The sequence below is a fragment of the Macrotis lagotis genome, chromosome X (assembly GCF_037893015.1).
Source record: "Macrotis lagotis isolate mMagLag1 chromosome X, bilby.v1.9.chrom.fasta, whole genome shotgun sequence".
Classification (NCBI taxonomy): Eukaryota; Metazoa; Chordata; class Mammalia; order Peramelemorphia; family Peramelidae; genus Macrotis; species Macrotis lagotis.
The window spans coordinates 586,492,749-586,509,164 of NC_133666.1; the positions used below are offsets into that span (position 1 = coordinate 586,492,749).

The 16,416-nt window shown below is 40.0% G+C and overlaps 1 protein-coding gene across 9 annotated transcripts in view; it reads right to left on the reverse strand.

Annotated features, from left to right (window-relative positions):
* The window catches only part of KLHL38 (kelch like family member 38), a 29,566-nt gene extending 13,477 nt beyond the window's left edge, over window positions 1-16,089 (reverse strand). Inside the window, exons 1-4 of one of the 9 annotated variants that reach the window (XR_012471639.1) lie at window positions 15,878-16,089; window positions 13,210-13,353; window positions 6,575-6,715; window positions 5,736-5,824 (exon numbers count right to left, since the gene is read on the reverse strand). Coding sequence is in view for 6 of the 9 variants with exons in the window: in XM_074201611.1 (XP_074057712.1) it covers window positions 1,673-3,022 (1,350 nt within the window). In the remaining 3 variants the exon portion in view is untranslated. The other 8 variants (XM_074201611.1, XM_074201613.1, XM_074201610.1 and 5 more) reach the window with 8 other exon arrangements.
* Between the last annotated feature and the right edge of the window lie 327 nt (window positions 16,090-16,416).

Genomic DNA, 16,416 nt, shown 5'->3' on the forward strand with positions numbered 1-16,416 from the left:
CCGGGTTAATGTGAGGTAAAATCAAATAAGAAATGTAAAGTATGTCACAAACTTTAAAAAAACTCTTTAAATATTAGCTGTTTTCATTATTTGACATTTTGTTTTGTCCTTCATTCTCAAAGAAGACCATGACATTAGGGAAGTGATGCCAAGACATGCATCTGAATTGAATCTGAGGGGTGCTGTGCAAAGTCACCAGCCTCACTTTCTTCTCTGAGCCTGACCAGATAGGAATCAGGACCACTGGAGAAGACTCTGGATATGAGATAATCAGGGTTAAGTGACTTGCCCAGGATCACACAGCTAGAAGGTGTTAAGTGTCTGGGGCTGGATTTGAACTCAGGTCCTCCTGACTTTAGGGCCAGTGCTCTATCTACTGAAGCATTTATGGCTGTTTTGTAGTGCTAATTATCTTTGTTATATATATATATATAGCTATATATTTATTATATATGTAGATACAGATTGTTATTCTGAGTCAAGGAACAGAGTTTCCAACTATGACTGAACAGACCAATATGAGTTCAGAAGGTTCTAACACAGGTCAGGTATAAATAGTCTGTGTGCACATTTGGGATGAATTCTCTATATTTATGCATCTCATGTTTCTTCTGAGCTGTGCTGGGCAGTCCTGTACCACTGTCTCCCATATCAGACAATCAATTCCAAAGTTCTTCAGAGCGACCTTGGGATGTCCTTGTATTGCTTTATATGCACATAAAAACATATCTGTGTACTGAGCTCCTACTATGTACAAATGCTAATAGTAGTTGGAGATACAAAATAGCAGATGATACAATGGTTGTTCCAAAGAATTTATGGTCTCCCTGGAAAGATTAAATATACTGATAGAAATTGCATGGTGCAGTATATTGAGTCCTGGACTTGGAAATAATAAAATCTGAGTTCAAAACTACCTCTGACAACCTTGGGCAAGATACATAGTAATTTCTAAGCCTCAGTTTTCTCATCTAGAAAACAAGGGCATTTTGGACTCAATGAGCAGCTCTATGTCTAAAATCTTAAGACATATATAATCTTCTCTTTGAAACTCAGTGAAGATACAGAATTTGGAATCAGTACCTGCCCTCGAGAAGCTTATAGTCTAACTAGAAAGATTATATGCATATGTATGTATCTATAGATATGTATATAATACAGCAAATAGACATTATATCATTTATACATAGACATTATATCAAATATACTTTAAATATATATGTCTTCTGAATTAGACTTTAAGTTCCATGAGGGTAGGCATCATACCTTTTGCTCCTTTTCATACTAATAGCCACTAATGCTTTGTACACAATAGAAACTCAATGCATTTTTGTGAAACTGATTGCAACTCTTTAAAAGACTTTCTTTCAGTGAGTGACATTAGATGAAACTTTGAAAAATGAATATAGAGTCTTGTAGTAGATGAAATTCTGGACTGGTACTTAGGTTCAAATTTTATCTCTGACATTTTCTGGCTGTGTGAAGGGGCAAGTCACTTAGTCATTATAAGTCTCAATTTCTAGTAAAATGGGGATGATAATGCTCAGTACCTATAGTACTTCAGGAAAATTTGTAAGACTTAAATGAAGTATTGTATGAAAGGTGTTATATAGCCTTAAAGTGCTCTATAATTATGAGATATATTTATAAAAGTTGCTAAGAATAAGTTTACCTGTATGAGTCGTACAGGATTTTGCATAATGTCTTCTCCTCCAAAAAGATAGAGTCTTTGGTCTTTCACAGCTACTGCAGGGTGAAGGACAGCTACAGGCATGCTGGCCATGGTTTCCCAGACATTATAGATACTATTGTACCTCTCCATGGAACTCATTATCTCCTGTTTTTCTCCAATTCCTCCAATGGAGAAGATGTAGTTCTTATAGGCTGTACTTCTGTGGGAATATCGCGCCACCAGCATGGGTTCCCCTAGCCTCCATTGATTGAGTTTCAGGGAGAAGATGTAAACATTGGGGCTGACTTTCTGCTTCCCTAACCCAACAGACATGCCTCCCAGCACAAAGGCACTACTGTGCAAAGTGACAGTGGAAGCTTTGTAAAGACGAGCTGGGAGCTTGGCAAGGCACTGCCATTGGCCGGTCTTCTCATGGTATAGCAGAACTTCCCTGGTGGTTTGCTGATTGTCCTTTCTACCTCCCAAGATGATGAGAAAATCCTGGTGAGAATGTCTCCGAGGGACATGCCACAGTGGCTTGAGGTCTGGACTGCTAGTGCCATACAAGGAAAATACTTGTCTTCTCATCACTTCCAGGACAGCTTGGCATGCTGGTGAAGACTGAAGAAGGGAGTCATTAACAATGAAATGGAAGAAGAAGGTTGGATGGACGTATTGAAGACGGACTTTCTTGAATAGTTCTTGGATATATTCTTTCCGGGCCTGGAGGTCATGCCTAATCCAGACCATTAAGGTTTCAAACACCTCTTCTTCCTCACCCCAGAGCTCATCATCCCCCAGGTAGTCACTCAGTTCTAAGGGACATAGCTCCTTTAGGTCTTCTGATAAGGCAACTTCTGGAAAACACCTTAGGGCCATTGATCTGGCTTTCTGTTTGAGGCTCTCACAACTCAAAGTGTCAGAGAGTCTGATCATGCTGAGGCAGTTGTTAGGGGTCAGCTGCTTCTGAAGATACAATGAACAGGCTTCAAAAAGTCTGAGATACTGCAACATGGATGCAGCCTCCATCAAGTGCAGCACATTCTCTGCCGTGATGTGAATCTCCCCAGTGTATACATATAGGACAATCTCATATAAAGTATTGGCCTCAATGCCTAGCAGATCAACTTTGGCCTGAGCACTCTCTCTGAAGTTGCTACAGAACATTGCCTGGAAGTAAGGGCTGCTGGAGGCCAGGACATTTTTGTGACAGGGGACTTCATAGTTCCCAACACATATAGTCACATCAGTCAGGATCCTTTTTTGTCTTAAGACATTTAGCTGCCTCAAAAGATCAGAGGAGAAGTCCTCATCTTTGAAAAGCAGACTGTCTGGTGACACCCCATCCATCTTAAAGCAAAGACAAGAGTCAATGGGTGGTAACAAAGTCAAGCCTTGCTAGCTTGCCTAGGGATGTTCAATTGTAAGATGAATCAAGACAAACCCTCTGTCTGTCTCAATCTCTTGAATCTTGTATGAATTCAGTCTGAATATTGATTAACAAAGATGGGGAAATAAATGTCATACTACATTTAATTCCTGAAATTTACTGATTTGTTTTGTTTTCTCTTGTTTGCTTGCTATTATTGTAGCCAAAGTGAACAAATCAATGAAAATATGGATGCTGGGGTCTTCTGCTAATCTGGCAAAAAAAATGGACAAGTTGTAATTTATTTGACTATGCATGGGTGACATGTTAACCTAAAATTTCTCAGATTCACAGAACATGAAAGTTGGAAGAAAACTTATAGCCTCTGTTAACTCCCTCATTTGACAGAGGTGGAAACTGAGGCTTTGGGAGAGAAAATTGATTTGCCCAAAGTCACACCTATTATAAGTAACAGAAACCTAAGACTTGAATACAGATCTCTTGGCTCCAAAGCTTAGTCATCTTTCCATTGCCTCACAAATAAGGTAACAGTTAATTTCATTTTGCACACTAGAAATAGTTGGGGTTTTTTTTTCATGGTTTTCAACAGATTTGTCATCCAGTAAATGCATGCATCTCCTCCTGGGACTTAGTCATTCCCCAAACATGTAATGCTGGCAACTCTGCCCTCCGGTAACAGATAGACTAACTCCAGAAAATGAGTGAGAACCTTGCTTTTTTTTTAAACCATGACTTCTCCCCTTTCCCCCACCCCTACCTTCTCTTTGGTTGATGTGATTAAAAAAAAAGACTGAGCAAGTTTCTGGCCTGGCTTTGTTTTGATGACAACCAAGAGCTTCTACCTGCAGGGTAATCGAATGATCGAGATATTTACCTTCTGCTCTTTTTGCTCCCGGCATCCACTGAGTCCGGAGCCGTTTATGTTCCCTTGAGATTTTCCATCATTAGGACACAAGTGAAATTGTAAACCCAGAACTCTCCTTCAGCTGGCAAGTGATTTATACATGGCAATCTCAGGATTTGTTTATTCTGACGTTCTTTTCTCTGCCTTCTGGAGCTTTGTGAAAGAACCATCGGGCAGAGAGACATTGTATACATTCCATGCCTAAGAATAGTGGCATATGTACTTTCCACTCTTCTCACATGTGACTTTCCAGTTGCCTTCTGCAACGAGCCCAGCAGGACTGACCCGAGCTGCGCATGCCCATGGGATGTTTTGCTGGCTGGTGTTTGCATCCATAAAAATAGAGCCCAAGATGAGGCTTCTCTTTTATGCCAGACCTTGCTGCCCCCTTGGAGTAGCCCGATGCCCTTCTCCTGAAAGTGCCTGGGAATTGGAGGTCTGTAAACAGGCTTCAGGGCTTAGAATCACCGGCTTCCTCCAAGCTCAGGTGCACCCTGAACTGGAGGCCTTTCTCCCTTTCTCCATCTGCTCTCTCACTGGAAATTACTTTGTGAAGACTTTACATCTTCTTGTTTATAGGTATCTCCTGGCATCTCAGTAGAATGTATGCTCTCTGAGGGGAAGGACCATTTTGTTTCCACTTTTATATCCCTTAGCGCTGAAAAAAATTTATATGAAAGAATTTAATGCCAAATGTACCATGGACTGCCATTCCCTTAAATGTTCCTTGTCATGTCAGAATTTTAGTAATGTCCTTTCATTCCTACTTTAAGGATATTTACTCTTGAGTAGGTTGAGGTGAACTACCTGAGATCTTGCCATGGCAAAGAACCGGCTTGAGCTGAATTTGCTGTCCTTGCCCCTTTCCATAGGGATTCCTGGCTTGGAGGGCAAAACAGAATGAAGTGGCTTTCTTTGCCCAGATTGCCAAGGGCTAATGGGGTCTCATGACCAGGCCTTCCTACCTCACATCTCCTCCCTCTCCTCCTAAAACTACAAAAACTTTCTCATGAGTCTGGGAAATCTACTGGGCATCCCCCAGGATGGCAGGTTTGCTACCCTGTGGTCTCATTAAGGATGCTTTATTCCTCAGATCACGGTTTTTATTTCAGGTCATGACTCTTAGCTGCTTGATATTTAGTTGTTGAATTCAACCTTCAATGCTGGTTAGTTAAGTCTTTGCCTTGAACATATTTGATTGTGGAGAGCAGATGACAGAGCACTAGATGAGTATTTTCCAAAGAGTTGGAAGGTCCTGGTGGTATTGGCTTTGAGATCCCTTATGGCTTTTTGGGTACTTTTAGGCATAATGAGTGAAGATGCTTAGTTTGGTTTTTATTAAGCATTCTTAATGTACTAAAGGGCAGTGAGGTAGTATACTGGATAGAGATCAAGCCTGGACTCAAGAAGACACGAGTTCAAATTTGGCCTAGCTATGTGACTCTGGACAAGTCATTTTAGCCTATTTGCTTCAATTTCTGGCTATCTTTGCCAAGAAAACCCCAAGTGGGGTCACAAAAAATCTTGACATGACTGAAGTGATTGAGCAACAACATTTAGAGTATATTTATATAGTATGTTATGGTTCACAACTTATTTCTATCTTGTGAGGTTGGTAGTAATATAAATTTTATTACAGTATAGTTTACAAAGTGCTTTCCTCAGAAGTCAAGATTATCCCCATTTATAGAAGAGGAAATTGAGACTCAAGAAAGATTTGCTCAAAGTACAAAAAAAAAAGTTAAGAGTTAAACCCAGGTCTTCTCATCTCAATTTTATAGGTATTTTTATTATTCCAAAGTGCCTTTGAAAAATTTTACATACTTGCTTCTTGTATCTTTTGCTTTTGTTGGAGAGTCTGGAGAGGGAGACAGTGAGGAAAAGAAATTGGAGAAAAAAAATTTAAGTGAGGGACTCCAAAATTTAAGGGACTCCAAACAACTACAGGGACAATATACTCAGAGTGCTATATCTATTCTATTATTAATATTATCTTCATGGATTATACTGAACTGTAACCCCAAGGACAACTGAAGACTTTTCCCAGAGCTTGCCAGTGTTGACAGCACATTAGGGTATGTAGAAACTGCTGAGCTGATCACTTTTGTTAGAAAGTGGTTTCATATATGATCCTTTCTTTTGTTCTTTTGATCATGTTTAAGTTCATAATGAATAAGACAATTAAGTTAAACTGGGAATCAACCAGATGCAACAAGCTTTCTCCCAGACCACTCCATACTGATACCACTAGTCAGTTCATTGTGGGAACTGATAGTTGGTTTCCTGCTTTATATCCAATTTAATTTGCCAAAGTTGAAGGTAGTTTTTCAGGCTACTTACCCTGGTTGTGTTTTGTGAAGCTTGTGACTCATGTACACAAAAGGTTTTAATTGCATATAGATCCTTAATTGGATCTATGGGAACATGGTATTAAAACAATATGAAATTTCTATAGGAAGATGGCATAAATGACCAATTGCTTGACCAATGTGACTGAAATTTCGCCACTATATAATGTTCAGCTAAAATGTGATTTGGTTTAGATTACTTAAAGCTGACATGTCTTATTTAAACTCATTTTTAACTCAATTCATTTAAACTCACAGACCTGGAAGGGACGTTGCTGTGTCATCTAGTACCATCCTGACAAAGGATCTTGGCCTTGGATTTGCAACTTGGGTGGGCAGTTTCCCTAGTCCCTCTTTGTGCCTGGAGAAGAGTTTGATATACACAGCAGTAGAAGGCTCTCCTGGGACATGGAGATAAGATGATCATATTCAATGACTTTAATGCCCATTGCCTGAAATGCAGGTCAAACTCCCAATCTAATACTATTTTTATCAAGAACAGAGGGTTAAATGCTTAGCCCAAACATCAGAGGACCAAAATTGAAATAAGGTCTCTCACTTCTCATATCATTGCTCTAGGACTTGGCACATTAAAAAAAGCAACTTCATTTCTGTTGAAGAATGAAATGCCTTCATCTTTCACCTTCAGTGAAGAGAAGATGTAAATTTGGGTTTGGCCCCGAGAGGGATAGGAATTCTTTTGGAGTAAATTTGTAGCAAGTGCCCCTAACCAGGCATGTCGTCTTGCATTCTTCTCACCGGGTCTTTTGAAATCCAGTTCTAGCTTCCAACCAGGTCTGGAAGGGTATCCAGTCACACTGACCAGCTGTAACAAATCCTTTGGAAACAAAGGCTTCATGCCGCTGGCGAACCCATGTGGTGCTTTGCTGCTCAACACTTAGATGTCAGAAAAGATACAAAGATGACTTGGTGTTTACTTCTTGGCATCTTTTAATAATCTCTTCTCCCCCTGCCTTTACCAATTTATTCAACCATTTGTGCCTGGGCACACAGACTCCCCATGTACACTCCCTCCCCAAACCCAAAAAGCTTCTCAAGTCACCTAGATGTAATCAAGCAGCTCACATTTGTCCAGAGAAAATAGCTCCCCCAGAGGACTTTGTAATGTCTGTTTTAGTTTCTGTCATGAAGACTTTTTAGCTTCAGGTCTGTGGGGGCGGGGGGAGCCTGAAAGGATGGCAGTAGTATTTCTGGCTAACCAGTCGCCAGTCTTGGTATTATTTTACATGCTTTACAGAATTGATTGGGTCTCGGTTCTTTCCTTCTTCCTTCTGGGTGGTGGGGAGGAGAACTCTTCACTCTGACCATCAGTATCTTGGGAGTTCACATCACTCCCATCTCCATGCCCCACTTCAAATTGCTGGTTCCTCATCAGGCCTGGCCTTCTGCTTACTTTGGCTGGGTTACTAATGGAATAAGGCCCTTTTTCCTTTGCCCATGGCAAATGCTACCCTTTTTGTACCCCTCTGTTCTAAGCCCAGATCCACCACTGCCTGGCTTCAGGATCTTGGGCAAGTCTGTTTCTTTGGACCTCAGGATCTGCTTCTATAAAATCAGGGTTTGGGGCTGGTCTGGGAGGACTCTTTCAGCCTTAATGTTCTCTGGTTCAGTAATTCAGCAGTACACTTCCTCAGGCTTGGCATTTGGGAAGGAATGCTGCCAGAAGCTGGGACTTAGTGATTATGGTCTCCTCAGAGCTGTTTGAGCCCTGAAACATGAGGCAAAGAAAAACCAGCTAGCCAAGTTGGCAGCTGCTCCTTTTTATTGTTTTGCCCTTTTAAGTAAATTCAGAGAGACTTTTTCCCCCCTTCACAGAGTTTTTGAGGATGAGCTGATTGACATTCATGAGGCAGTAGTATTAGGCTATAATTTTTTTTCTACCTAGTTCATGTGTTGAGCCAAGAGGCTCCACTACTGGTCCAGGTCAGCAGCAGGTTTGACTGCCCCAAAAGAAGAAAAAAAACAAACTTGTAACCCTTGTCCTCTGGATAGTCCTTTTTCCTTTCTCCTCTTCCTCCACCCTGGCTGAGTCACTGGGATTCTCTTATAAGCTGTCACCAGGATGAAACAATGCTGTAGAGATTCACTGAGGAGATTTACTTCAAGAAGTTATACAAAAGCATTTCAGAGGCACTTGTGGAGGCTTTGCCTTCTGATGCCTTCTGAAAAGGGGAAACATGTTTTGGGTATAGCTTTGGCTATACCCAATGAGCTGCAGGAGCAAAACACAGGGCCATTTTAGTAAGCCAGATCCTAGACAGTTGGGGGGAAGTGCGAAGAGACTTTGGCTCTTATAAATTTGTTTTTGTGGGTATGTTGTATTTGTAGTCTATTTGTCCTGATTTGTAATGAATTGAACAAGGACTTTGTCCTCAAAACAACAACAGAGAGGGTCCATGGTACTTGCATCTTAAGGGTTATCTTGGTTATCTTCAGGGAGATAAGATGCAAGGTGTCTTACTAGGCTAGTACAGATTTCTATAGTCCTAATGATCACACACTCCCCCCGCCCAGTCTTTTACTTTAATAAATCTTCATTTCTAAATAGAGAAGCAAGGATGGCAGAGGGGATGGGGATATGTGTAGTTGATAGTTGGACTAACAGAATGGTCTGGCCTCTCTTCCTGTGCCTGACCTCATATATCATTTATGCCACAGATCAGCTTTCTCAGCCCTAGATCAAACTGGGGGAGGGAAGTTAGACATAGAGTGGGTACAAACCAATAATATGATCAAGGTTACTTTCTTACCCTTCTTTCAGTACAAGTGGTCACTAATAATGATAGTACTGAGCATTGAACTCTATTCTCCTCCTCAGGGCCTCAGGAATCTGGCTTACTATCATTCCCTGATAATAAGATAAGCACTAGGGAGGAAAATTAACTCCCTCAGTCCACTAAAAGTGTTTTTCAAGTCAAACTACACTGTTGACTGGTAAAATATAAAAATATTCCACTGAGGACTTTTGGGTAGCATCAGTCTGACAGTACCTGGGATGAGGCGGGGGGGGTGGTGGAGACAGAAAATCAAAAGAAAGGAGAACAACAATAAGACTGGGTTGTTTAATGTTTTAAGAAGAGTAGTTATTAAAAGTAATAAAAGTTTTTGTGGACTGATAAAAATTGCCTTGAATCAGCATTTGGAAACAGCACACTAGAAATGCCCTTTTTTTCAGTGGTGCTTCCTGAGATTGGACTAAGAGAGCAAGTACTTCAGTATAGTGGAGTGTGAATGTGTTGGAGTGTAACACCTTAGAGCATGGTCAGTTAAATCAAATGTATATCTGATGCTGTGTTAAGTCTGAACATTTTCAGAGATGCACAGGTTTTTTTTTTTTAGTGGTGTCAATGGAATATGGATAGACACATAAAAAATCCACATACTTTCTTGGAAAGGGCACAAAAGAGATGTATTGAGAATCAATCTCAGATTGCACCTCGAAAAATACCTCTGATATAAGGACACATGCACAATTTTTCACAGTGCCTCTCTAAGTGCCCATCTAAGGCAATTCTGGAACCCTCTGAATATAACCTATCCCATTCCCCTTCTTCACCAAAGAGTCCTTAGTTCTTCTCAAATAATTAAGCATCAGAGAAGAGTTTTATTTATCCCTACAAACATGCATTGGAAATATTAATTCTGTCAACAGAGGACCTCAAAACTAATTCCAATTCTCATACTTTCTGCTTTTTATTACTTTAGGCAGGTCATTTAAACTCCTGTTTTTTTCATTTGCAAAAGGAGAGAGTTATACCAGAAAACCTAATGGATTTCTTTCTACCTAGAGATCAATGATCTTCTAATCCTTTAAAAACCTAAAAAAAAACCATGTTTCCCCTTTTCAGAAGGCATCAAGCAACTTTATCCTCTGGTAGGAGGACAAGATCTCTACAGCCTTCATTACTTAAGAGTACCAAAAAAAGAGCAAAATCCACAAGGTTTGTGCCTCCTCAGCATAGATCACTACAGCTCTATTTTTTTCCTGGGGAGCAGAGTTGCCTGCTGTAAAAATCCTTCTCACTCTGCTTTGACTCCCTAATTTGTTGCTGTCATTGAGTTTTCATTTTCTTTACCTCATTCTTGAATCTTTAGGACTATTTATTCGACCCAGTCCAAATCAATAACCTGTCACACAGTTGTCATTTACCATCATTTCCAAAGGTAGACAGCTGAAAATTCTCATTGACTGAATTTTCCAGTTAGTTGCTCATTTCAAGACTTCTGCATGAAATTCTTCAGTGGTTCCCCAGTTAGTTACTGAATTTCCTTTGACTGACTCAAATGGGTCTTCACCTTATTCTTCCCTTATATCCTATTTTTATATAATTATATCCATATATATGTATATATGTACTATCACATTCATCTTCTCCACCTACTCTATGTTCCAACCAAACCGGACTATTGACTATTTTGTCCCTTTTGGAATATTCTTTCAAAGATACTGGACTGGTTTGCCATGTCCTCTTCTAGCTCCTTTTACAGTTGAGAAAATGGAGGCAAACAGGATTAAGCGAGTTGTTCAGGGTCATACAGCAAGTGGTCTTCAGGTCTTGTGCTCTTGTCAGTGTGCCATCTGAGGCTCCTTGAACCAAAATGAATGAATCTATACCTCCATGTTAACTCATTTTAATGATGAGTAGACATTGACTATGATCCCAGGGAGCAGAAGCTAAATGATCACTTGTTGAAGACTTATATAAAGTATTCCTGCTCAGATACAGGTCAGATCTTTTAGTCTAGATCCCTTATTTTATAGATGATGATTATGATAATTGGCATTTATAAAGTGCCTTAAGATATCCAAAGTACTTGATAAACCTTGCCTTATTCAGTACTCATTAAAATACTGTCAGATATGTGTTATAGCTATTATTAATGGGACCCAAATGGGGTCACAAAGAGCCTGATACAACTGAAATGATTGCATAACAAAAGAACTAAATGCAAGAGTCACTGATTAAAGGCTCAGATCTAGAACAAATACTTTTTTATATATAATAGACTCTACTCATATGGAAAAATTTACTGCAAGAAACATAAATAAGTTGATAGACTATAGATTTACAAAATAATCATTCACAGAAATATTAATTTTATAGAGGAAATAGGCTTGTAGAAGTGAAGTGACTTGTCCATGATCATACTTTCAATAAAGTTTAAGAGGCAGAATTTAAAACTACTGATGGTTCCAGGTGCATTATAGGAAAACCAAGAACCTGAGATGTGGGATGCCCCATAAAGGGTCAGTGAGAAATAGCAAAGCAAGTAACCAGAACATAGGGTTCCAGGTCTAGAAACCCCCAGGGCTGGGCAAACTCAGGAACCAAGTAGACATATCCCTCTCCCTGTCTTATCCCCAATCATCTATTGGCATGTCTTTCTCTCTCCCTCCCCCAAAGAACAAGAAAGCAGGAAAGGAGAAGGCAGAAGAAACTCTGTGGGTTTGGTAATCCCCCTTCCTAGGGCCATCTGCCAAAGCCCCTGGGACTTCTTGGTAAGGAAGTGGGGAGTCCCCTGGGTTTGCTTTCCCTCCCAAAAGACAGGCAAGCACAGGTTGTGGCATTTAAACTATGAGCCCAACAGTCAGGAAGTAGATCTATTTAAACATTCTACACAACACCTAGTGCATTGTCAGTTTTCCAAAGGTATTAAGTAATAGTAATAGTGATAATTAGAAGCAAGAACTTACAACCCACCTGGGAGATAGATTCATTATTCCTACTGTCATCTCAGTCATTTACTCCGACCCTGAGGGCCTGAAGGAGAGCTTTGTCTCTCTCCAGTTCACAACCTGGTGGAAAAGTGAGTCATTCCAACTATAGACAGACTCACATGTGAGATCCTAGAGAGGGCAACTGTTGGTTGGCAACAGAGTTCTCAAACATCGCTGAACTGTGCTCCATAATGTAATGGTAAGGAGACAGAAATAAGAGCTTAGGAAATGAAAATGATAATGATGCTCTTACTATTTGCCTCTGTGGCTCAGTGGCCTTTGGCAGGTCACCTAAGAGGCTGCCTTGCAGGGGTAGCTAAAGAGGCACTAGATAGCTCTGTGACCTTGGGCAAGTCACTTAGCCATTGTCTTTCTCAGTTTCCTCATCTGTAAAATGGAGTTAATAGCACCTCCCTCCCTGAACCATTGTGAGGCTTAAACAAAGTTGAATTTGTAAGGTGTATAAGGCAGTGTCTGACATAGAGTAGGTGCTTAATACCTGTTTCCCTCCTGGCTAGAAGGAGTTTTCTCACCAGAGAGAGCTTCAGTGAAATTATGCCAGACCCTATCATCATCAACCATCATCATCATCATCATCATCATCATCTTGATAGTTTATAAAATTCTGTCCTCACAATGAAGCAGGTTGTGCATCTATTTAACTGAGATTCAGAGAAGTGACACATTTCTGTTACATGACAAAGCCTTAAACCAGGACTTTTGTCTTCAGATTCAGTTTTCATTTCAAATTTTTAGCTGAGTAGTATAAATAAACTTGAACACTAGTCCTATTTAAGGGGGGTGTACCAGCTATATAGTGAAATTTGGGGGTCAGAAAAGCTCCTGCTTGACTAAACATGTCTGCTGACCATGCCAAGTCCTACCTACCCTTCTAATGGGTTTGAAATTCCTATCACTGGAGTTGCTAATGAGTCAGACAACAAGGAATGGGGGGCGGTAATGGGGTTACATTATTTCCAGAAGTCTGCTAATGGAAGGTCATTATTTATCTGCATCTATTTATTTACCTGGTGATGCTTTTCTTAAATCTCACTCTAGCATGGGTTTATAAGGTTACCTAGTATTGGCATCTGAAGAAGAGAAAGGTGGGCAAGATAAGTTTAAACTCTAGTGAAAATTTCTCTCATATATTACCTTTATTTTGAATATATCTTTTGTTTTTGTTGCTTAGTCATTTCAGTCATTTCTCATCCTCCTCTCTGGTCACACTGATCTCTCTCATTCCACTCACCTTCACCTGCAGGAAAGATTCCCATGCAGAAGATAAGTTCAGGGATGCTGAAAGCAAAAGTGAACAAGGAAATGAGTCTGGAGTCAGGAGGTCTTCAGGAATTTGCCCTGTGGATGGACAGAAAGGAAGCACAAGATCTTGGAGCAGTGGGTCACTTGTTTCTCATGCAGACTTTGTTTATAGAATCTTTTTTTTTAAATTATAAAATCTTGAAAGAGAATGTCAATATGATATTTGGAAGGTTCTCCCACTCCTGATTAGATCTTATCTCTCTACCAATAAGGCAAAAGGAATATAGGAAGCCAGGATCATCTGGGACTGAGAATGCTTAGGGCTGCACTGTTAGATTATTTTCATGTTTACAATCTGGGTAGCTTTTGAATTCTGGGAAGGGCATGATGAATATATGATACTCCGACTGAATCATGACTAGAACTCTGACCTTTCTTAGGGGAATGTGGCAAAGTGGTCAATACAGATGAAGAGGTATCAGGAGTTAAGAAATCTTTTCTTGGCTTTGGGTTAGACTCACTCCCCAAATATGGATTGAGCCACTTAGTTCTTTTGTAATTCAAGTTTCTTTGATCATAGTATGAAGATGAGAACACTGACCTTTCTCAATCATAAGCGCCACACTAGCAGGGAAAAACAATGGAACTTTAAGCAATAGATTGAAAATAAGGGGCTATGAATATCTGTTCATCTGCTCGTTAGTTCATTACATCAAAAAAGTCCTCAATGAGTAACTTTTATATGCCCATCTCTGATGGATACTGAGGATACAGAATAATTAAAAAGAACGATCCCCTTATTGACCAAAATTTCCAATCTAGTCTGGGAATGAATCAGGTAGTCTCCAGGTTCTGACACTTAATAGCCATACAACTCTAAGGGAAATCACAGTATCACAGATTTGGGACTGAAGAGAGAAGACCTCAGAGGTCATCTAATCTAATTTATTCCTTTTACAAAGGAAGAAATTGAAGTCCAGAGAGGCTAAATGAATTTCCTCATGTTGATGATAATGATGATGATGATGTTTATACTTTGTTCTCCATGAAGACAATAAATACCTCAAGTTAAGATGGTAGCAAAGACAACATTCAAAAGGAGATTCTCTGACTCCAAATCCAGGTTACTTTGAACAGAACCAGGCTTCCTACTTCCTGAATCTTAGTTTCTTCACCTGAAAAGCTAAGGTCTTGGACAGCTGATGGAAGCCAATATTGTTCTCATCCAGCCACTGCTTCTATAAAGTAACAAAACTGATCTTTCTATGGCATTTTAAAGTTTGCAAAATATCTTACATAAGTTATCTCATTAGATCAACCAAACTTTCTTTTTAATTATAAAACAAAATATAAAAATGTAAATAATTCCTATATATGATGAAGGATAATTCTTTTGGTTTGTGATGCTTGTCCTTCGATCTCAAAGAAGAGACCATGACATCATATAATACCATGGCAAGCACATAGATTGGATTTGAGTGAGGGGGTGCTGTGCTAAGTCACCAGTCTCACTTTCTCCTTCAGTGCCATCTGGGTCCAGTGGCCAGATAAGAATCGGGATGACTAGCGATGACCCTGAATGTGAGGAAATCAGGATTAAGTGACACATCTAAATTAGTAAATCATACATCTAAGATGGGATTTGAACTCCTGTCCTCCTGATTCCAAGGCCAGTTCTCTATTCTACCACCTAGCTACCCTTGTAAAGGGGTTCTTTTCAAAGTCACCAGCTTCACTTTCTCCTCCAGAGCCATCTTGGGTCCAGTGGCCAGATATGTAACACAACGACTAGAGACAGTCCTTAGTGTGAGGCAATCAGGGTTAACGAATTTGCCTAAGGTCACACAACTAATAAGTATCAAGTGTCTGAGGCCAAATTTGAACTTGGGTCCTCTTGACTCCAGGACCAGTGATCTATCCACCTAGCTGTCCCTCATTGGTTTGAAATTATGATCAAGAACATCATTGAAAAAGAGCAAAATGACTATGTTGTTAACTAAGGACAAGAACCTATCAAATGTAAAACATAATACTCGTCAGTGGCAAAGTAGATGGGACATTCTACTTGAAATTAGAAAGGCCTGAATTCAAATTCAGCTTCAAACACATGCAAACTAGGCAAGTCACATAAACTGTCTCAATTTCTTCTTCAGCAGAATGGAGATAGTAATCCTACCTTCCTCCTAGGGTGGTTGTAGTATTCAAATGAGAAAATATATGTAAGATATTTGGTAAAACTTAAAGTACCATATAAATGCTAACTACTATTATTATTAGGAAGCCAAATGCCCTTTCTTTCCCAGTTCTAATTACCAAGCATGAAATCTATAAAACAGGGTCAGTTTTTTTGGGGGGGGGTATGTGGAGGATTCTCAAATATAGTTGAATTGGTACTCACCAAACATTTTTTTTGCACCTAAAATGTTATGTCTCTAGCCTTCAGATACTCATCTGATTATCCCTAGTTCCTTAGGCTATATCTCCCATAGTACTAATGTCCTTATTTACTATCTTTTCATGAAATGACTTGGCCCAGATGAGAGGCTTAACTCTAACTTACCCTGTGGTTGCCACATCATCCAGTCTCTTGGTTATTTCTTCTGCAATACAGTTTCTCCACAGTAACTGAACCTGGCTGATATTATTTACATCGGCTGTGGAGTGGTAGCCTGGTGTCTCCTCTGCTATTCCTCCCCCCCACAGCTGACCTGGCTCCTCTCTACCCTCTGCTTTTCTGAAATGAGGGGTTGGTCAATCTTAACTGAAATAGAATCTTCAATGTTTAGAATTCTTCTCCCTCCTCTCCCTCCCCCCCTCCCCTACTCCAAATCCAGCCTCTTCACCCCCTTTGATTCTTTCTTGGAACTCATATTTATCTGAAATGTCTCGTGCATCATTCCATTGCCCTTGCCTTCGCAGGCCAGCATCCACTCCAATGGTCTTGGGCTGGTTATGCAACGTGACCACTGATGAAATTGAACATCTGCTCAATTATTTATGCCCCTCTTTCTGAGTGGTCTAATTATAAAAGAATTAGGAGAGCACAAGCCTAGGACACCTGACCTGACCTGTTCCATCCAGCCTGGTTTCTTGGAGCTA